The 22,517-nt window shown below is 48.2% G+C and overlaps 1 protein-coding gene and 1 pseudogene across 3 annotated transcripts in view; both read left to right on the top strand.

The window, feature by feature from the left end:
• The window catches only part of ALDH1L1 (aldehyde dehydrogenase 1 family member L1), a 95,134-nt gene that overhangs the window by 35,947 nt on the left and 36,670 nt on the right, over positions 1-22,517 (top strand). For all 3 annotated transcript variants that reach the window (XM_054480770.2, XM_054480771.1, XM_054480768.2), the window contains exons 2-9: positions 1,408-1,557; positions 3,806-4,040; positions 4,938-5,103; positions 6,936-7,037; positions 7,799-7,888; positions 8,880-9,017; positions 11,935-12,060; positions 15,530-15,621. In XM_054480770.2, coding sequence (XP_054336745.1) covers positions 1,431-1,557; positions 3,806-4,040; positions 4,938-5,103; positions 6,936-7,037; positions 7,799-7,888; positions 8,880-9,017; positions 11,935-12,060; positions 15,530-15,621 — 1,076 coding nt within the window. In that variant the 5' untranslated portion in view covers positions 1,408-1,430. The remainder of the gene's footprint in view (positions 1-1,407; positions 1,558-3,805; positions 4,041-4,937; positions 5,104-6,935; positions 7,038-7,798; positions 7,889-8,879; positions 9,018-11,934; positions 12,061-15,529; positions 15,622-22,517) is intronic.
• LOC129034474 (U1 spliceosomal RNA) lies at positions 1,969-2,155 on the top strand (annotated as a pseudogene).

The following is a 22,517-nucleotide window of genomic DNA, read 5'->3' as shown; positions in this document are numbered from 1 at the left end:
GGTCTTCAGGGAATTGCAAATTAAACCCCAATGAGACAGCTGTATTTCATGTTAGGAAAAGAGCTAAAATGAAGACACAAGCCAAGATGGAGAGCACATGGAAGTGGAAACTGATACAACCACTCTGGAAAACTGGCAGCATCTGTTAAAGCTGGAAATTTTCACACCTATGACCCAGGAATTCCACCCTAAGTACATACCTGACAGAGATGTGTACATATGTACCATGAAGACCATGTGCAAGAATCTTTGTAGCGTCCTATTTGTAATACCTTTAAACTGGTAACTACCCAAATTCCATTAACAATAGAATGAATAAATGAACTACAGGTCATCCACATATCAAAATACTCTGCAGCAATGAGAATAAACTCAGTACAACTACATGCAACCACAAAGATAACGTTGAGGGAGAAAATCTGCAAAACACTGCATGATTCCATTTATGTAAAATGAATACATATAAAGGAGATATATATATCAAGCAAAACCATTTGATGCTGTTAGAAGTCCCATCATTCTTAGTGAGTATAGTGACTAGAAGAGGCTCAAGGAGCTCCTAGAGTTTTTCTCTTTCTGGTGGTGTTGACAGTGGTGTGTTTGGTTTGTGAAAATCATTGAGCTACACATCTATGATTTGTGCACTTTCTGTATGTACGAAGCATACATTACTTTAATAATATTTTCCAAAAAAATTCTTATTTTGGTAAATGGACAATTTAAAGAACTGTATTAAGTGAATAATAGTTTAGGTTTTACAGATATGCCTGAGGGGAATGAATGACCAGTCTTTGGAGAATGTGCATGATTAGCTAGGCTTCATTCTACACATCTTCCTTAGTGGAATCCCATTCCACTTTCCACCACCTTCATCCTCAGGCCTGCCCACCCAGGCCCCTTTTCTGTTGCAGCTCAGCTGGACAGCCCCTTTGGTGGGGACTCCCTTTGCTCCTTTTGTGACTCCTGGCTCAGAGGAATAAGCCTAATTTGTAGGCTGAAAGCCATTTGAGAGATGTGGCATCTTTCTCCTGAACAAGTGTGACTTGACCAAGGCCATAGAACTGGTTAGTTACAGAAATATGCTCAAATACATATCAAACATCTTGACACCCAACATTCCATGCCAGTTTGGAAGGTTTCAAAAAGAAATCCCCTAATTCTACAATCCATTTCCAGCTCACCTGCTGTGGCATTGAATATTCTGACATTAGGGATCCATTGGATCATGTGTACATGTTTCCTCTGGTCTCTCTTACAGTGGCAGTCTCCCCTCAGTGGCCTGCCACCCACACAGCCACAGAGGGGACTACGGTAGAGCAGGCCAGGTGCCATGAACTGTCCTGTCTTGAACCAGGGCTGGCTTCTCTGAGCAATCTCTGTCTAATTGCTGCCTTATTCCTTCTCCAGGTCCTTCCAACCCTCCTGCTGCCATGAAGATTGCAGTGATTGGACAGAGCCTGTTTGGCCAGGAAGTTTACTGCCACCTGAGGAAGGAGGGCCATGAAGTGGTGGGTGTGTTCACTGTTCCAGACAAGGATGGAAAGGCCGACCCCCTGGGTGAGTGAGCCAATGGAGCAGGGAAGCTGATGGAGGGCAGCCCGCCCATCCAGGTAGAAGGGAAGCAGTGGGTGGGAGTCTGGGAGCAGAAGTCTGCAGGGCCTGTGCTCTAGCTGGGAGGCAGCAATAAGTGGTCTACCTTGAATCCTGCTCCAGTGCCCACAGGCTTCAAGGTAGGCTTTCCTGGAATAAAGTGGAGATCCCCTCCCCACCTGATCATGAGGTGGCGTTAGGGTCCTGGAGAAGGGCTATAGAGAAGCCCAGCCTGGTCCCAGTTCCCACACAGAGCTTCTCTGACCCAGCACCCATGCTTGGGAAGGTCTCCATGTTCTGAACTGGGGGTCCATGTTCTGAAAGGTGGGCATGCGCGGCATCACCATTGTTGGGGCTGCCGTCAAAACACACAGTGCTCTACTTACCTGGCAGGGGAGAGACCATGATCACGAAGGTGGTTTTCCCAGGGTGAGTCTTCTCCATTGTACTCTGGAGGCCTTCTCCATTGTACTCTGGATGTGCTGATCCCTGCAATTTCCCCAAATCTGGGAAACTCGACTGCATAATTTGTGGTAATGGGGAATTGCATTTGCACTCTCCCCTGGCATTTTAATTTTTAAAAAGAAAAGAAAAAACACAGAGAATACTGAGCCCACCTTGGGAGTTTCTGATTCAGAATGGGGTGGCAAAGTCAGAATTAGGTGAAATTTTTAACCTGGGACAAGTTCCTGGGAGATACTGGTGTCTCTGGTACTAGGAGAAGCACATTTTGAGAATCACGGGTCTGGGCCACTGCCTTTGAGCTGGGAACCTGAGCAGACAGGATGCAGGGGCCTCAGCTTAGATGAATACACCCTCTAGGAACACTGACTGGTCCTTCTCAGGCCTGCTGCAGACTGTGGGGCAGGGCTTAAGGATAGAAGGCCAGGATTAGGAAAGGGGGCTTGTAGGCCTGGCCGGGCACAGAGGTGTGGTTTGTTAAGGAACAGCCAGTCTCCCTCAGTGGGGAAGCTGCAGCCTGGCCCTAGAATCAGCTCCAACACCCAACACCCAATGCCAGCCAGGCTTCAGTCTTGGACCTGACCACAAGTGACCCATGACATACCCTGACCCCACCACAGCCTGGGTCCTACACCCAGCCACTAAGTGACCACTGACCCCAGCTGCTGACCCTGGACCCAGACCAGGCCTGGCTGGGACTCCTACTTGACCTTGATCTCAGATGTCCTGCAGCAGTATTTCTCTGGTCACTGTGGGACAGCTTTTGCAAGTGCAGTCCAATCTGCTGACATCACATCCCACCCTCTCTCAAAACTACCAGACACCAGGACAGAGTGACAGAGGAGGAGGCCGGAGAGGAGAGCCAGTCCAGTCAGGGCCCAAACATCACACCAGAGGCTCTAACAGAGAACTGAATACAAAGAAGTGTTCCTTGGGTATTGAAGAGTAGAAAGCAGAGAGCCCAAAATTATTGGGGACAGTGACTGTAGGAAGCAGCTGCCCACTCTAAGGCTGAGATAAAGGCAGAAGCTTTAACTACAAAAACTTGGGAGCTTGGGCCTGTAATCCAGACCTTTGAGGAGGGTGTGCTGGTGACGGGGCAAGAGGAGGGGACCTTCAGGCTGTATCTGGTCCTCTGGGGTGTGTGTGTGTGTGTGTGTGTGTGTGTGTGTGTGTATGTGTGCATATTGAGGCTAGTTCTGCAGATGATGGAAAAACTGATTTAGCCATAGCTCTGAGAAGGAACGACTGTGACTGGGATGAAGAAGCTGGGCTGGAGGAGGCTCACAGGACAGGAACCCACTGGACAGAAAGGAGTGAGGATGCCCTGTTGCCCTTCTTCCCCTTCTTCCTTCATCAGGGAACAGCTGGCAAAGCAGAAATGCCATCTGCAGGGGGGCAGTCCCCATCACAGAGTGAGCAGTAGAGGGGGCTGGAAGACAGTAACTCAGTGATGGGAATGGCAAGGCCTCAGGAGAGGAGCGAGGGCAGAGGTCGCCATCTGGGGTCTGGAAGAGGGAGGCACTCAGAGGTCCTGGGGTTCATTAGAAGTCAGAGTGCAGGCACGGCAGTCCCCAGAGCCTCATGCTTGGCTGGTGCGTCTGTCGGTGTTGCCCAGTGGAGCCTGGCTGGGGTGTGGGTGAGGGGGCAGGAATGGAGAGAAGGCCTATGAGCCACTCTGCTGGGAAGGCAGAGGTGGCTGCGTGTGGGTGGGTGATAGAGAGGGGCCAGTTTCTTATCCACTGTCCCACAGGTCTGGAAGCTGAGAAGGATGGAGTGCCAGTATTCAAGTTCTCCCGGTGGCGTGCAAAAGGACAGGCTTTGCCTGATGTGGTGGCAAAATACCAGGCTTTGGGGGCCGAGCTCAACGTCCTGCCCTTCTGCAGCCAGTTCATCCCCATGGAGATAATCAATGCTCCCCAGCATGGCTCCATCATCTATCACCCATCACTGCTCCCTAGGCACCGAGGGGCCTCGGCCATCAACTGGTGAGATGGGGCAAAAACACAGGGGGCCATCCCCATACATGTCCCTGCATCAGCCTGACTTGTCACTTTCCATTAGCCCAAAGCATTTCTAGGGCTGCAGAGTGGGCATCATGCAGGTGCCCGTCCTGTGGCTGCCAGATGTCAGCCACAGAACAGGCTGTGCAACGTTATCGATGAGTGAAGGCTCTAGAGCACTGGGAGCAGGTGTTGCTAAGCACTCTGCATTCCCACAGTTATCGGAGAAGCTGGCACTGTCAGTGTTCTCATCCCCCAGCTGAGACAGAGAGGGCACCAGAAGGCGCAGGGACAGAGAGGGCACCAGCAGGCGCAGGGGCCAGGGTGCCTCCCCAGGCGGTGGGCTGGGGGTCCTACTCTAACTTCCACTACCGCTGCTCTGGGCAGCACACTTTGTAGAAAGAGATAAAGATGGAACAAAGGATGGCCTCCACAAGGTAGTCTGAGGTGACAGAATTCCCAAGAAGACAACAAATGGGGTGACAAGGCAGATGGGTGGTCAAAGAGGGAAGACATTTGAGTTGAGAAAAGAGAGTGGATTTGTAGTCAGACTGGTCTGTTGGGATTCAGGCTCTCTGATCTTTGTGGGTGTCACTTCACTTTTCTGGGCCTTAGTTTCCCTATCTGTAAACCGAGTATACCTGTTATCCCTGCTGTGAGGACTCAGTTACATAAGGCACATAGAGCTTTTAGCACAATTCCTGGCCCATGGTTGTTATCAATACATGCTGTTTTCCTTCTTCCGTTTCCCGCCGGAGTCGGTGTCAGTCCTACCCCTGGGAAGAAGGGCCTCCTGGAGGGTGGCAGGTCCACGGGCCTGTACCCAGGCATCCTCCGTGGCCCTTCGTCGCGGACTCCAGGTTTCACTCTTCTGCTTCCTAGGACCCTCATTCACGGAGATAAGAAAGGGGGGTTTTCCATCTTCTGGGCGGACGATGGTCTGGACACTGGAGACCTGCTGCTGCAGAAGGAGTGTGAGGTGCTCCCGGACGATACCGTGAGCACGCTGTACAACCGCTTCCTCTTCCCGGAAGGCATCAAAGGGATGGTGAGGGCCTGGAACCGGCCGCGCCCTGCCCGCCCCGACGCACCCTCAAGCATCCTCCCTAGACCCAGCCCACCGCTCCTGGAGGCCAGGAATCTGTTCCCCAAATTCAGGATTCTGGAGGGAGAGCAGCTCTCACTTCAAGGTTTCAGAGGCAGGATTAGGACAAACAGTGTATTGTGTTAGGAGGGACTCTTGCTCACAACGGACAGAACCCAACTCAAAAAGCGTTTGGCAAAAAGGGGACATTTTGGGGCCCGTTCAATAGACAAGGCTAAAGGCAGGGACTGGGTCACGCCCTGCTGAATCCAGGAGCTTCAACTATGACATCGTTAGGATTCTATTTCTCTCTCCTTCACTCGTTGATTCTGCTTTTCTCTGTGTGATTAGCTTCATTCTCAGTTTGGCTGCCCTGAATTAGAGGAAAGATAGCCACTATAGCTCAAGAATTCTAATTCTTGATTCCAGGGGAAGAGAAACACTTTTTCTCCCAGAATTCATCAATCACAAATCAGGGGAGATTCTGATTGGCCAGTTTGGGGATCATGTGATCCTCATGAGCCAATCACCAGCTGGGGTGATGGAGTGCTCTGATAGGCTGTCTCAGTCACGTGCTTCCTGCTGGGAAGACCGTGACCTGTGGTCACATGGCCTGAGCGGCAGGGTGGCTCAGTCACCTGGGCAGCTGATACTGCTGAGAGGCAGGGTGGCGGGCTATGGGCCTGAGCCCACAGCTGCAGGAGGGGCCTGGGGATCATATGTGAGGGCTGCTTGCCCCTGCCCGAGGGTGGGCTGGCAGGGACGGCCAGAGGCAGAGGTGCTCTCCAGGCATGCAGCAGGAGGGAAGGAGGCCCTGGGGAGCCCTTGCTGTTTGGGCTCAGCAGGAAGAGCAGCTGTGGTGTCCACCGTCCCCTCATCCTCCTCAGCTCCTGGCCATTGCCTTTTATTTTTCAGTTGTGTTAAACCTGTCTTCCCCACGGATTGACCAACTCACAAAAATAGTGAACAAAGTAGAGTTGCTGGAGATTTACAGAGAAGGGGCTTACCTGTGCTTCCCAAGGCAAGCAACTCAAATACTCCTTGAAGCTGCACTGTCCAACAAGGCAGCCACTGGTAACATGCAGCTATTAAATTAATTAAAATGAATTATACTGAAAAATTCAGTTCCTCAGTCTCAGCCACATTCTGAGTCCCCTGGCCACCGTGTTGGACTGTATAGACTTGGAATTCATCCATCACCACAGAGGACTCCATCGGGCAGCCCTGCTTCAGATGCTCTGACACCTGCTCACTTCCCATTCTTGACACCTCCCGGTCTCTTCTCTCAGGCTCTTACTCACGTGGGCCCAGGTTCCTTGGCTCTCCTTCTCCCTCTCCCGTGATTCCTTTCCCACCACCTTCCTCTTTCCTGTCACAGAGAAACTACTTCCTGCTTCCTCTCAGACCTCCAAACTTCCACCTTCAAGCCCACCACGGGGCTCAGGACCCACTCTCTTTAAAGGCAGGGAAGGCTTAGACTGCAACATGGACATTTGTGTCTGTGTTATACCTGCAGGGCTTTACAGTTTATATAATCTTCTAAGATCTCAGAAGATGTAATATCTGTGTAATCTAAACCCTTGCCAGGTAGAGAGGACGGGTCTGTGTCCGTTGTGCAATAGAAGTTAGGTTCATGCTGACTCCCTTGTTCATATGGCAGGTGTTTCTTGGGTGCCTGCTGTGTGCCAGGCAAGTCTGGTCAGTCTGGGGAAGGGTGCAGGCTCAATGTGGGCCCTGGGGCTGGGAAGAAGGCAAGGTCCTACTGCTGGGGATAGCAACCCACCGGATCTCCCCAGGTGCAGGCCGTGAGGCTGATCGCTGAGGGCAAAGCCCCCAGACTCCCTCAGCCTGAGGAAGGAGCCACCTATGAGGGGATTCAGAAGAAGGAGACGGCCAAGGTGAGTGCTGGGTCCCTCCACACCCTCATCCTGCCTGTGAGCAGACGGGTTGTAGAGGGCAGCCTGAGGAGGCTGGGGTTCAGCCCAGATGGTGCAGGTTGTAGTTCTTTGAGGCCAGAAGACAGGGCAGCCCAGGTCAGGGATGCATGAAGACAGCCGTGGAGGAGGAGGACCCTGGCACCTGGGAGGGCAGCGAACAGGGTCCATTCCAGGTGCTTTCCTGTTCCTCTTTAGGAGGAATGGGCAGGCAAAGCCCACAGGGAGATAAGAGTGGGAGTTAGGGGGCAAAACGTCAGCCATAGTGCGAGCAGTCTTCAAGGCAAGGTGTGAGGGACAGTGCGGGTCTCTGGAGCAATAGCCGGTGGAGGAGCCTCAGAGGCCTGTTGGCTGTCTCAGCTCAGGAGTATGGGGTGCTGTGTGGGGACCCACAGGGGCCCTGCCAGTGAGGAGAAGCAGGTGGGGCCCTATGGGACAGGCCTGAGCACATTGTGCTGGGGCCTCTGTGTAGGGTCTGGGCCATCTTGACAGCAACAGAACATTATCTTCCCCAAACCATTCTGAAGTCTGCTCAGCCCATGAGAGACTGAGGGTCAGAGAGCACCCAGAACTGGGGGCACCAGCTCAGGGACTCCTGCAAGTATCTAAGAGGAAGCTGGGGTTACCGGCTGTCTCACAAGAGCTTGGTCCACTGTCCATACGTCATCAGGGTGGGAGGGGAGTGAGGAGACACCAGCTGAGCACGCACACCTTGTTCCCCACAGATCAACTGGGACCAGCCAGCAGAGGCCATTCACAACTGGATCCGCGGGAATGACAAGGTGCCGGGAGCCTGGACAGAGGCCTGTGAACAGGTGTGTCCCTGCATGGCTGGAATCCAGCCAGGTGCATTGGTGTATCACACTGGCCATAAAACTGTCACACACGTTTGAACTGGTTGGTATAATAAATAGCTACTGCCCTGGCCCCTATTCCCACTGGGTGCCCTCTAAACATCCCAGCCTTTCCCCAGGATTGAGAGACCTACCCAGCCTGCAGTAGCTAAAGGATAAATGTCCTGCATAGCTGGAGGCCTCCAAGCCCTTGTAGTGCCCCTGGGGCCCGCTGTAATGGTGGTGAAATATTTTGAGTCTCACCACTGGGCTTACGGAGACCCCAGGCCCAGTGCTGACTCTGACTTGGCCTCAGGCAGGGTGGAGCAGCACATTCAGGGCCAGGCTGACCGTGGGCAGGCTAGATGCTGAAGATGGGGAGACTCGCGGGTCACAGGCTCTAGTGAGGCATCAGGGGTGGCAGGACTGTGTGTGGTGGTCTTTGTGCAAACCTTGAGGGCAGTCTTGTACCCCACACAGTCTCAGACTCTCCAGACCCCTGACCCCCAGCTGACTGCCCAGACTGTGGCCGGAAGCCTCTCTGCTGTCCTCATCAATGCAGAGCAAATACTAGCAAATGCATCTTCTGATCAAAGCAACCACTCCTTGGCAGCACCCTGAGGGCAGGTGGCCTCACTCCATGATGCCTGGAGCACATTCTCCCCCAGTCTGTGCACCTCAGGTCTGAGGCCGTGGGCCAAGGAGAAGGGTCTTATGGGGCCAAGGAGAAGGGTCTTATGGCAGAGTTGAGGCAGACCTGCCATCAGCTCTCTGAGGCCACTGAGGCTCCTCCAGGTCTTGTTTGTGCCCCAGGAGAAAGGGCCTCAGGGGTCACATGGGCTTTGAGCCGGCTCCCAGGTCTCAGCTGCCCCTGGCCCCCTTCCCTCTCCCAGCCCTGCTCAGACCTGCCTGGGCTACTGGCTTCGGGGGCTTCTTCTCACCCACCATCTTCTGGTTTTTCTCCCCTCGACAGAAACTGACATTTTTCAACTCAACGCTGAACACTTCAGGCCTGGTGCCCGAGGGAGATGCTTTGCCCATCCCAGGAGCCCATCGGCCAGGGGTGGTCACCAAAGCAGGACTCATCCTCTTTGGGAATGATGACAAAATGGTAAGGGCACGGCTGTGGGTCACTTGCCTGCTCAAAGCCACCCATGCTCCCGTCCTTGGACTCCTTGGACTCAGACCTCACAGGAAGACCCTAGGCTCCTCTGGAGAAAATGGAAAAAACCAGACACAGGAAGGAACACTGACCCTGATCTGTCCCTGACAGCCTGGCTGGTCCTGAGCACAGGGTGTCCGAGGCAGTTTACCCACTTTTCTGTTCTGGGAAAGCTGGGCTCCCTACCCTTCCTGGCTAGGCACCCATCTCCAGGCTGAGTGCCCTGTGTGGGTGTCAGGCAACTTAGAATCAGAGAGAAGCCCTCCCAGGGAGCCTGGGCTCAGGGCCTCTCTTTGGTCTATCAGAAGCACCTCTGGGTGTGGTGTCATTAAGCCTCTGTGCCTCAGCTCCCATCTCTTTGAACCGGGATGCCATGGTGACTTAGCATGTGCAGAGCCTTGGGAGCCATGCCGGCCACCTGCTCTTATTATTAGCAGACTACAACTCATGGTACCAGCAAACACTGATGGAGCACCTTTTATACCAGAACAATGTATACGCATTAAATTTAATCTGCCTAACAGCACTATGAGATATGTATAAATATTATATCCTTATAGAGGAAACAAACAGAGATTTAAATAACTTGTCCAGGATCATCCAAGCTAGCCCGTGGCAGAGCTGGGATTCAAACTCTGAAATTCTGCCTCCAAAGCCGTGATGCTGGTCTTGGCCATGGTAGCTTCCTGTTCATATGCACTCTACTGCTCCTCACATGAGCAGCCAGGGATAGGGAGAGGGCAGGCAGGGATCTTCCCACACACTGACAGGGTCTGGACAAACCCCATGGGCGCGGTACCACCAGCCGTGTTGCTGTGTCCGGCCTACCGGAGTGAGGCGTGGCAGTATGGGCCTTTGCTTGCTCTTGGTGTCCAGTCTGCTGTGCTCCCCTGTCAGAAGGTCTAGGCTGCCATTGATGTCTGCAATGTAGTGTTTTGGGTATCCAAGATTGATATATGCAGTTGCAAGAGAATATCTGTCTGTGGTCAGGTTCCCTAGAAGCAGCATCTAAGGTAAAAATTCTTGTGCAAGTGATTTATTGAGGGAATGTTCCGGAAAATCATGCCAGGCAGTAAGGGCAGAGGAAAGCAAAGCAAAAGTAAAGGTTCAGGAGAAGTCTAGCCTGGGGCTGCTCCCAGGGTGGGTTTTGGAGTATTAACTGCATGCTCCAGTTATACCTGCCTGACCCCACCTCTGTCAGCCTTTGGTTTCAGTGGCCCCTGGGGTGGGGTGGAGGACCCACTAGGCATAGTCCCTTGGCCTCTTTGTGTAAGGAGCTCTTATCCATCCACAGCATGCAAGGATGGGACAGTGCAGGCCGTTATCATCCAGCCCTTGCTGCAGCTGGAGGACAGGACACCAGCCACAGGGTCCTGAGCAGGGCACCCACAGCATCTGCCCAGAGACCTGCAAAGACAGCAATGCAAAGAAGGCAACTAAGTGTCTTAAGAGGAAGCTGGGGTTACCGGCTCTCTCACAAGAGCTTTGTCCACTGTCCAGAGGTGGTCAGGGTGGCAGGGGAGTGATGAGAGACCAGCTGAGCACACACACCCTGCTCCCCACAGATCAACCCAGAAGACCCTGGGTTGAAGCATCTCTCAGCCACACCCTGTGGAGTCTGGCTGAGCTTTAGCTTGCAGAAAGCTCCAGAACATCTTTGAAAGGCAATGGGGCGAGGGTCAGGCCGAGAGGCCAGTTCCAGTTCTGGCAGAGCATGCATAGAGGGTACCATTCTTACATAGCCACTCTTAACACATAGAGACATGCACCCATCCATGAGCTTATCCATAACTCTTTTTTTACATGTGTTTTTTTCCCTGGCCCCTAACAAAAGCATTTGTTGAAAAACTATTGATAAACAAGCAGGCCCCAAACAATTCAAACATGTTATTAAATACAGTAAATCTGAGGCAGACACTAGAGTATTCCAGAGTCATGAGCTGCAATGGGGGTAGTTCATGTCTGGCAGCCAGAATCCCCTTGAACTGATGGCTGGACGCAGGCTCTACCTGGGACCAGCTTGAAGTGCTATCCTGAAGCTGCAGACTGCAGGGCCGGCCAGACCCTTTTTCAGCCTGTCCTCTTCCCACCTCTGTATCCCACACAGGTATCTGGTGATGTTCTCCAGGTGTTTCTGTGGCAGTTCTGGGAGCTACTGGGTGATTGCAAGATTAGTTGTTTTTCTAAGTTGACTTTCTATGTGGTGCCTGAATGACGTTTTCTTTTTTTGTTCAGTAGGAATCCTTTTTTATAGAAATAATAAAGTCATTACACTTAAAAACAAAGTGAAAGTGTGGTGGGAGTGGGTGATGGAAAATCGAGCAGCTGGTAGGGGACACAAGCTCTGCAATTTCCTCTGTGTCCCTGGAATAGTGGCCTCCCCACTCTGAACTCATCACTAATCTGAGACTCCCTGCTTCTTCCTCATCTGAAGGTTGGAGATAAGGCTGGAGTGCCCAGCACAGCACCCCTTGTGGGATGCCTTCATCACTGCCTCAGGTCCGACCACAGGAACTGTGAAATCCTTCCTTTTGGCCGGGCACAGTGGCTCACGCCTGTAATCCCAGCACTTTGGGAGGCTGAGGCAGATGGATCATGAGGTCAGGAGTTCGAGACCAGCCTGACCAATGTGGTGAAACCCTGTCTCTACTAAAAATACAAATAAAAATTAGTCAGGCGTGGTGGTGCGTGCCTGTAATTCCAGCTATTCAGGAGAGCTGAGGCAGGAGAATCACTTCAACTCAGGAGGTGGAGGTTGTAGTGAGCCGAGATCGCACCACTGCACTCCAGCCTGGGTGACAGAGCAAGACTCCGTCTCAAAAAAAAAAAAAAGAAAAGAAAAGAAAAGAAATCCTTCCTTTTGCAGCTGCTGGTGAAGAACATTCAGCTGGAGGATGGCAAAATGATCCTGGCCTCGAACTTCTTTAAGGGGGCAGCCAGCAGTGCCCTTGAGCTGACGGAGGCAGAGCTGGTTACTGCGGAGGCTGTGCGGGTAAGAGGCAACTTCAGGGCTGCCATCCAGTTGGGCAGGTTGTGCCGTGCACATATGTTCTGCAAATCACACTCCCCAGAGTTGGGCAGCGCCAGCCCTCTGTGGGTGTCTGTTCTGGCCCCAGGTGCAGTGTTGGTTCTATCTCGTCTTGGAGCTTTCTGTTATCTTCTTGCTGGTCCTTCCTCTGCAACTGGGGCCCTGGGATCTGGCCAGTTCAGTCTGACTCTTCTAGGGGCTCGTTGTCAACAGTTAATAAGTGAAACAGAAGCTCCTGGAATATTTGAAAGAGTCAGGTGTCAAGCCCATGTCCCTGTGATTAGAATGTGGGCACTGGAGCCTTCCAGAAAGACTGCACCAGAGGCAGCATCCCGGGCTGTGACCAACACAAGCTGCCCATAAGGCACACCTGGTCTCCAATCCAGCTTTGCCCCAATATGATGCTGTAGGGAGCTTTCCTCTCTGAGACTCAGTCTTCTCAACATGAATTTCCATCCACGCTCACTTCCTGGAATTTCTTCCTGACCATTCATGCTCCCTCCCACTGTATCCTTCTTCCCTGGGTGGAGAGAAGAGATCTGGGGGAAGACCTTCAAGAGAGAAGGAACAGCAAATGGCAAGGCCCTAACAGGGCAGAGGCCTCCCTGTGTTCAGGGAGTCACCATGGGAGGACACTGTAGCTGGAGCCCACAGGTGAGGGGCAGAATCAGGTGGGCACAGCTGGGGACCTTGGGTGTTAACAGCACATGCGCGGCAGGGCTCAGCAAGGATGGACATGAGGCATTTGTGTGATCAAAGGCGCTGAGAGCCAGCAACTTCCTTCTTGAAAGTGGAACACCTTGAATGTCTGTTTAAAAAAAATCCTGTTTATTCCAAAGATATCCCTGGAGCAGTTGCTCTGGCCCTGACTTGGCCTGCCCTGGGGTTGCAGGGCCAGCTGGACAGACAGCCCTCCTGGAGCCCACAGCTGAGTGGCTCTGGGGATGAGCTGGGGTCATCGTTTGTAGATGGAGACCTGTCAAAAGATGCTATCTTACAACAGCTGCAGCCGAGTCCTGAATCTGTAAAATGGGAATAACAAGCCCTTCCTCAATGGAGGATTGGTAAAGGAGATAACACACATGAAGAGGTTTAGTTCAGTAGCTGGCATCTTCGAGGAACTCAGTACACATTGGCAATACGTCTAAGCATCTCATGAGAAGAGCAGATACTTCTAGAGTGTGTACTATGGACAAAAGTTCTCAGAAAATGAATTTGGAGAAGAGAGACTTTATTTAGTGACCAGTTTGCAAACCGTCCAAAGGCAGCTTCTGGTGTAACAGGAAGGTGCATATCTGAGAACAATGGGAAGGGTGGAGTTTTATAGCAAAAGCTCTCACCCAGGTTCCCATGCAAAGGAAGGGTTGAAACCAGTTCTAATTGGTTGGTACAGCTGAGCCCTGATTGGCTGGTTCAGGTGAGCTCTGAAAGACTCAAAAATAAAAAGGTGCAGGTTTTAGGGGAACCTAGAGTACATGTGTGACCCCCTAGACAGCAAGTGTCCACTTGGCTCTGTTTTAAATTTAGGCCCAGTTAGCTGCTGGGGATCCATCTTGAAGGATTGGCTCTTTCAGGTTTGCATTTGTTCACCATGCACATTCAGAGTTCCAGATCCTCCTGGAAGAGCAGCATGTTTATTCATGATAACAACTCTATGCAGTAGGTGCCCTCAGTACCTGCAGGTCCCAGCTGTGGAGCCAAGGCCTGAGGAGTGGAGTCCGGGCTCTGGAGGGCTGGGCTCAAGTCCTCCTCTAGCTGTTCACCGTGCAGCCCCCTAAGGCCATCGCTAGGATGGCTATCATTAGGCCTCTTGCTCACAGCTGCACTCGGCCTCCAGGATATGTGGTCCGGAGACTGAAGGGGTAGAGGGGACATGGCCGAAATGAGGGAGGCCAGTCTGGGGCTGTGCAGCTCCCCGGTGTTGGCGGAGGGGCCTGGCCTGTGGCTGTTCAGGAGAATACTCCAAGAGCCCGCTGTGGGCTCGGCAGGTAGTGGGCCACAACCCCCTATGCCTTCGTGAGCTGAGGCTGGGCAGGTGCTGCCCATGTCAGAAACATTGTGTTTGCTGACTCTCCCTGTAGTCCAGACTCTCTGCCTGCCTCACACACAGAATCCTCACACAGCTGCTGTCAGTACTGAGGGGCTGCCTGCATTTTCATGGCTTGGTGGGCTTTGGCTTTGTGGTGCACTCAGTGACCAGTCTGCCGCACTGCCGCTTTGTGGCTCCACTCTCATCTGATAAGGGCCCTGGACGCTAGCAGGTGCCATCCAGTAGTGGACGACTGGTGGCCCCAAGCGATGTGGTCTGAGGCAGGTAGATCCTGCCAGTAGAGTGGCCAGCAAAGGTTTTGGGGAAGAGGTGACACAGGAATTGGACACTTAAGGATGCCCAGGACTTAAATATTAGCTGGGGAGTCAGGGGAAGGTGTCGCCAGCAGGTGAGAGCCTAGCAGAGGCCTCGAGGGGCAGGCAGCAGGTGTGTGGCAGACAGTGCGTGGCTTGGTGTGGTGTTGATGGTCACCCTGAGGATGGGAAGGGCAGATCCATGACATTTTTCCAAGAAAGAGGAGAGCCGGGGGTGCTTGTGCCAGGGGTTGGGGGAACTGGTTCTGATTGGGCCTGGACCAGCATCTCATGCCTCATCCCCAACCTGGGCCCATGATTGACAATGGCCTGGAGTTCATCCAGAGAGTGGGGACCTGGCCTGATATTGCTGGGGCCCCTCCTGGCTCCTGCCCCACTGGGCCTCACCAGCAGCCTGCCCAGAGAGCAGTCGTCCCATCTTGACTGCTGGACAGCCTTACTGGGTGCCTTAGCGGGAGCTGAGCACCCGCATCCACAGGGCCAGCTGGCTGGGCACTGCTGCCCTCCATAGGTCCCAGACTGAATCCTTCACAGGACACAGACCAGTTAGCATCTTGGTGAGGTCAAGACCCAGGTCTCCTGAACCCATCTGTGAGCCTCATAGTCACCCTCAGGCCCACCCTGTCTCCAGCCTGCTGCTACAACACCCGGGCATCGGTGTCACACTGGGGACACCAGAACCTGGGTGCTAGCACCAAGGTGAGTGGGGCTCAGGAGCAGCTGGGCCCCGCCTTCCTAGTCCCCAGCCATGCCTAGAGGCCTGGCACGGCTGTCCTCCACCAGCTGGACTGTCATGGGGACCCCAGAGAAGCCGGGGGTTGAGGTGAGGTGGGCATGAGGACAGCAGCCAGTATCAGAGGGGCCTGGGATGTGGCAGCTCCTTCTTTCCTAGAAGGTGGTCACTCCAGGACCATTAAGCCTCCTGGGAAAAGGCAACAACTTGGAGGTACATAGAGAAGCCCAGCCTGGCCCCAGGCCATCCACAAGTCTGTTCAGGGGTTGCTGTCCTGGAGTGGCACTTGTCTCCAGCTCCCCTGGGGCCAGCCTCTCACCAGGTGTTGCTTTGCAGAGTGTTTGGCAGCGGATCCTCCCCAATGTCCTGGAGGTTGAAGACTCCACTGATTTCTTCAAGTCAGGGGCCGCGTCTGTGGACGTTGTGAGGTAAGGCCAGGAGTGGAGGGGTCCTGTCTCAGGTACTTGGTGCTGTGTCACAAATCTCTGCAAAACTGAGCAGCACGAAACAACCATTTGTTACACTCATGGATCACGTGGGCCAGGGACCCAGGAAGGGCCAGTGTGCAGGTCTCCTGTGTGCACACCTGGGTGGGCAGCACAAATGAATGGTTGCAGGTCTTTATGCAAATGTTAAGGAGGTGCAGTTGCATGCAGCCTCCGTGGGGAAGTTCTAGGAAGGAATTTGGGAGGAGTTGATTCAGAAGAACAGTACTGAGTTCATAGGGAGAATTAGGGTTATGTATTGTGCCAATCATTTGTGCTGTGCAACAAAGCACCCCAAAACATTGAGATTTAAACCAGCACCATATCGTTAGCTCACAGTTCTATGGTTCGACAGTTTGTGCTGGGCTCAGCTGATTTGCATCAGATTCAGCTGCTGTCAGCTGGGCTCACATAGGGGCGGGATCTGCCAGGTCAGCTGGGGGATGGCTGGTCCTGTGGTGGTGGTGGGTTCCAGGAGGGAGAGTGGGAGCCCAGGGAGGCCTGGTCTTGGAGTGAGCACATCGTGTTCATTGCATTCTGTTGGCCAAAATGAGTCACAGAACAGGTCCAGCTTCCAGGGGTGGGGAAAGAAACTCCACATCTTGCTAGCAGGTGCTGCACCTTCACATGGCCAAGGCTGTGACTGCAGGGGTGGGCACTGTGACCAGTTTTGCAATCGACCATGCATATAAGTTGGGGCTGAGTGGGCTGAGTTGGGCCTATGTGCTTGGAAACCTTGGGCACTGTGGACCTCTAGTAACTCACTGTGAGGCAGTATGCAGTTTAGAATAATTGTTTTGTAAGAAATATGCCGAGAAGAAGAATGCCAGACACCTGAGAGAATGGTGTCCAGAGGCCAGGCCATGCCTTGTGTACAGCTACCGAGCTGAGGATGCAAAGAAAGCAAAACTACTTTTCTGTAAATAGTTAAGAGTGTATGTCCTTTAAAAAAAAAGTGGCAAAAAAACACATAATACGACATCTACCCTCTTAAAATTATAACTGTATATTGTAGGATTGTTAACTATGAGCACAGTGTTGGTCAGCAGATCTTTAGAACTTTTTCTCGCACAACTAAACCTTTCTGTCCGTTGAACAGCCACTCCCCATTTCCTTCTCCCCAGCCCCAGCAACAGCCATTCTTTTTGCTCTGATGAGCTTGGCCACTCTAGTACTTCATACAAGCGGAATCATGCAGCATTTGTCCTTCTGTGACTGGCTTGTTATGCTTAGCATGATGTCCTCAAAATTCAGCTCTGTTGTAGCACATGGCAGGACTGCCTTCTTTTTATGGCTGAATCCTATTTCATTGTACAGATAGACCATATTATCTGCTCATCTGTTGATGGACATTTGTGTTGTTTCCATATCTTGGCTGTTGTGAATGAATGTGGAAGTACATGGGAATTTGAGATCAGTTCTTTTGGACAAATACCCAACAGTGAGATTACTGGGTCATAGGTAGTTCTACTTTTAATTTTTTCAGGAACCTCCATATTGTTCTCCATAGAGGCTGCACCATTTTACATTCCCACCAACAGTGCACAAAGGTTCCATTTTTCCCATATCTTTGCCAGTACTTACTTTCATTCCTATCTTCCTTCCTCTCCCCTTTTCTTCTTTCCTTTTGAACAATAACCGTCCCAACAGTGATGAGATGGTATCTCATTGTAGTTTTTATTTTCATTTTCCTGATGATTAGTGATGTTGAACATCTTTTCATATACCTGTTGGTCATGTGTATGTCTTCTTTGGAGGAATGTCTATTCAAGTCCTTGCCCATTTTTAAATTGGATTATTTGTTTTGTTTGCTATTGAGTTGTAGGAACTTCTTATATATTTTAGGAATTAACCTCTTATCAGATATATGGTTTGCAGAAGTTTTCTCGCATTCCATGCTGATTATTTCCTTTGCTTTGCAGAAGCTTTTTACTTTGATGCATATGACTTGTATATTTTTGCTTTTGTTTCCAGTTCTTTTGGTGTGATATTCAAGAAATCATTGCAAAGACCAATGTCATGGAGACCTTCCCCTATGCTTTCTTCTAGTTTTATAGTTTTAAGTCTTACTTTTAAGTTTTTCATATATTTTGAGTTGAATATTTTTATGTGTGGGGCAAGATAAGGATCTGATTTAATTATTTTGCATGTGGACATCTAGTCTTTCCAACACCACTTGTTGAAGGGACTATCGCTTCCCCATTATGTATTCTTGGCAACCTTGTTGAAGATTAGTTGGCCATATATGTTTAGGTTTATTTCTAGGCTATCTTCTTCATTGGTCTATATATCTGTGTTTATGCCAGTATCATACTATTTTGATTATTGTAGTTTTGTAGTAAATTTTGAAATCAGGAAATGTGAGTCCTCTAACTTTGTTCTTTTTCAGGATTGTTTTAACTATTCACAGTCCCTTGATAGTCCATATGATTTTAAGATGATTTTTGTAATTTCTGCAAAAAACTTGGGATTTTAATAGAGTTGGCATAGAAATTGTAGATAACTTTGGGCAGTGTTGTCATCTTGACTCCATGTCCGTGAACACAGATGGCTTTCTATTTATTTAGATCTTCTGTAATTTCTTTCAGCAGTATTCTGTAGTTTTCATTGTACAATTCTGTTGGCTACTTGGTTAGACTTATTTTTATTTTATTCTTTTGATGCCATTGTAAAGGGAATTGTTTTATTAATTTCCTTTTTGGATTGTTCATTGCTAATTTGTGGAGTTGCAACTGTTTTTTTGCATGTTATTTTTGTATCCTGCAATTTTGCTGAATTCCTGTATTAGCTCTAACAGTTTTTTGGAGCTGCAGAATATTTAAGGTTTTCTTTTTCTGTTTTTTAGACATGGTCTCGCTCTGTCACTTAGGCTGGAACAGTGGTTTGATCATAGCCCAATGCAGCCTCAGATTCTTGGGCTCAAGTGATCCTCCTGCCTCAGCCTCCTGAGTAGCAGGACTGCAGGCATGCACCACTACACCTAGCTAACTTAAAACAATTTTTTTTTTACAGACAAAGTCTTGCTATGTTGCCCAGGCTGATTTTGAACTCCTAGGCTCAAGTGATCCTCCCACCTTAACCTCCCAAAGTGCTAGAATTACAGGGTGAGGCATTACACCTGGCCCATTTAAAGATTTCTACATGTAAGATCATGTTATCTGTGACGAGATATGATTTAACTTCTTCCTTCACAATTTGGATTAATGTTTCTTTCTTGCCTAATTGCCCTGGATGGAACTTCCAGTACAGTAGTCTCCCCTTATTTGTGGTTTTGCTTTCTGAAGTTTGAGTTACCCATGGTCAATCATGGTTGGAAAATATTAAGTGGAAAAGTCCAGAAATAAACAATTCATACGTTTTTAAATTGAGTGCCATTTGATAGAATGATGAAATCTCATGCTGTCCTGCTCCATCCCACCTGATATGTGAATCATCCCTTTGTCCAGGATATCCATGGTGTATGCAATGCCCACCCATTAGTCACTTAGTAGCCACTGGTGTTATCAGAAAAAGCATAGAATATATAGATGGTCCCAGACTTATGATGCTTCAGCTTAGGATTTTTTGATTTTATGATGGTGTGAAAGTGATACAAATTCAGTAGAAATTACGCTTTGTGTACCCTTACAAAATTCTGTTTTTCACATTCAGTACAGTATTCAATAAATTGTATGAGATATTCAAAACTTTAGTATAAAATAGGCTTTGTGTTAGATGAGTTTGCCCAACTGTAGGTTAATGTAAATGTTCTGAGAACATTTAAGGTAGCCTAGGCTAAGTGCTGATGTTCAGTATGTTAGGTATATTAAATGCATTCATGACTTAACATTTTCAATTTATAATGGGTTTTTGGGATGTAATCATATCATAAGTCAAGGAGCACAGTGTAAGGTTTAGCCCTATGTGTGGTTTCAGGCATTCACTGGGAGCCTTGGAACAACCCCCGCCCCTGACCCTGCCCATGGGTAAGGAGGAACTACTATACTGTATTGAATGGAAGTGGTGAAAGCAAGCATCCTCATTCTGTGGCTGATCTCAGGGGAAAGGCTTTCAGTCTTTCACCACTGAGTATGTTAGCTGTGGGTTTTTCAAATATGGCCTTTATTATATAAAGGATGTTCCCTTCTATTCTTAGTTTGAGTGCTTTTTAATCATGAAAGGTTATTGAATTTTGTCAAATTCTTTTTCTGCATTAAATGAGATGACCATGTGTTTTTCTCTTCATTCCATTAATGTGGTATGTTACACTGATTGATTTTCGTAGGTGAACTATCCTTGCATTCCAAGAATTAATCCCACTTGGTCATGGTATGTGATATTCTTAAAATGCTGCTGAAATCAGTTTGCTAGTATTTTGTTGAGGATTTTTGCATCAGTTTTCATAAGGGATATTGGTTTGTAGCTTTCTTTTGCTGTAGTATCTTTGGCTTTGGTGTCAGAGTAAATGCTGGCCTTATGGACAGAGTTGAAGATGTGTTCTCTTCTCAGTTTTTTGGAAGAGTTTGAGAAAAATTGGTGTTAATTTCCCTTCAAATGTTTGGTAGAATTCATCAGTGAAATCATTCAGCCCTGGGCTTTTTCTTTGCTGGAAAGATTTTGATTACTGATTCAATTTCCTTACTAGTTACATATCTATTCAAATTTTCTATTTCTCCATGAGTGAGTTTTGATAGATTGTGTGTTTCTGGGAATTTGTTCACTTTACCTAGTTATCAAATCTGTTGCCATATAATTTATCATATATTTTCTTATGATGCTTTTTATTTCTGTAAGATTGGTATAATGTCTCCCTTTGATTTCTGATTCTAGTAATTTGAGCCTTCACTTTTTGTTTCTTGGTCAGTCCAGCTAAAGGTTTGTTAATTTTGTTGATATTTTCAACAAATCTAAATTTGATTTTGTTGATTTGCTTTATTTTTTTCTGGTCCTATTTCATTTACCTCTGTTCTAATCTTTATTATTACTTCCTTCTGCTAGTTTTGGGTTTAGATTGCTTTTTAATCCCATTCCTTAAGGTGTACAGTGTAGGTTACTGATTTGAGGACTTTATTCTTTTCTAATGTATGTATTTACACCTGTAAACTTCTTTCTTAGCACTACTTTCCCCGCCTCTCATAAGTTTTGGTATGTTGTGTTTTTATTTTCCTTTGACTAAAGGTATTTTCTAGTTTCTCTTGTGTGTTCTTCTTTGACCCATTAATTGTTTAAGAGTGTGCTAGCTCATTTGCATATCTTTGTGGATTTTCCAGTTTTCTTTCTGTTATCGATTTCTAGTCCCATTCCATTTTGATTAGGAAAGATATTTTGTAAGAGTTCAATATTTTTACATGTATTACGACTTATTGTGTAGCCTAACAAATGATTTATCCTGAAGAATGTTCCATGTGACCTTGAGAAGAATGTGTGTTCTGCTCTTCTTGAGCAGAGTTTTGTACATATCTGATTGGTTTGTGGTGTTCAAGTGTCTTATTCTCTTGAGTTGTTCTATCCATTTTTGAAAGTTGGGCATCTCAGTATCTAACTACTATTGTAGAAATGTCCATTTTTGCTTCATATATTTTAGGGCTGTGTTAGGTATGTATGAATTTATAATTGTTATATCCTCTTGCAGCATCAAACTTTGTATCAATATAATGTCCTTCTTTGTCTCTTGTAAACTTGTTAGATTTAAAGTCTCTTTTATGTTACTATTTGCATGGAATATTTTATCCATCCTTTTACTTCCAGCTCTTTTGTATCTTTATATCTAAGTGATTCTCTTGTAGCATATGTATGGATGCTGGGTTTTATCCAGTCATCCAATTTGTGCCTTCTCATGTTTAAACTTTAAATAGATTAAACAGGAGAGTTTAATCCATTTACATTTAACTTGCTTACTAATAAATAAAGATTTATTTCTGCCATTTGTTTTCTGCATGTCTTATTTTTTTGTTCCTCAATTTCTCTATACTGTCCTTTTTTGTATTTGGTAATTTTTTTTGTAGTGTATCACTTTGATTCCCTTCTTTCTTTTACTGTATGTTTTTAGTTATTTCTGGGTTGTTACTTAGGGATTACAATCAACATCTTAAATTTATAACAAGGTAGTTTGAATAATATCAACCCAGCTTCAATAGTATAGAAACACTCTCGTTCTATACATCTCTTTTCCTTCCCCTTTATAGTGTTACTGTCACAGTGTACATTTTTATACATTGTATACCCATTAATATATATTTAAAATTACTGTTTTATGCACTTGCCTATTGTCATATAGGAAAAAGAGAGAAGCTACAAACCACAATAAAATACAATAATATGGACTTTCATACTTACCTATGTAGTGGCCTTTACCTGTGTTCTTTATTTTTAATTGTGTCATCAAGTCTGTGGTACTTTTATCTCAGCCTGAAAGACTCTTTTCAGCATTTCTTCTAGGGCAGGTCTACTGGTAATGAATTTCTTCAGCTTTTGTTTTTATAGATATATCTTAATTTCTCTTTCATTCTTGAAAGATAGTTTTGATGGATATGGAATTCTTGGTTGCCATTTTTCCCCAAAACTTTTAATATGTTATCCAACTGCTTTCTGGCCTTTAAGGTGTGGAAGTCAGCTTTTAATCTTATCAAAGATCCCTTGTATATAACAAGCCATTTCTCTCTTGCTACTCTCCAAATTGTTTCTTTGTCTCTGGATTTCAACAAGCTGGGTGTAATGTGCCTTGGTGTCGATCTCTTTGATCCTGCTTGGACTTCATTCATTGTATGTCTTAGATGTTTATATTCATTTCTTTCCTCATGTTTGGGAACTTTGGAGCCATTATTTCTTCAAATACATATTTAGAGAAACCCTTTTCTCTT

Source organism: Pongo pygmaeus, chromosome 2 (genome assembly GCF_028885625.2).
Source record: "Pongo pygmaeus isolate AG05252 chromosome 2, NHGRI_mPonPyg2-v2.0_pri, whole genome shotgun sequence".
Lineage (NCBI taxonomy): Eukaryota > Metazoa > Chordata > Mammalia > Primates > Hominidae > Pongo > Pongo pygmaeus.
Note: the sequence above shows the minus strand (reverse complement) of the source record. Positions and strands in the feature narration are given on the sequence as shown.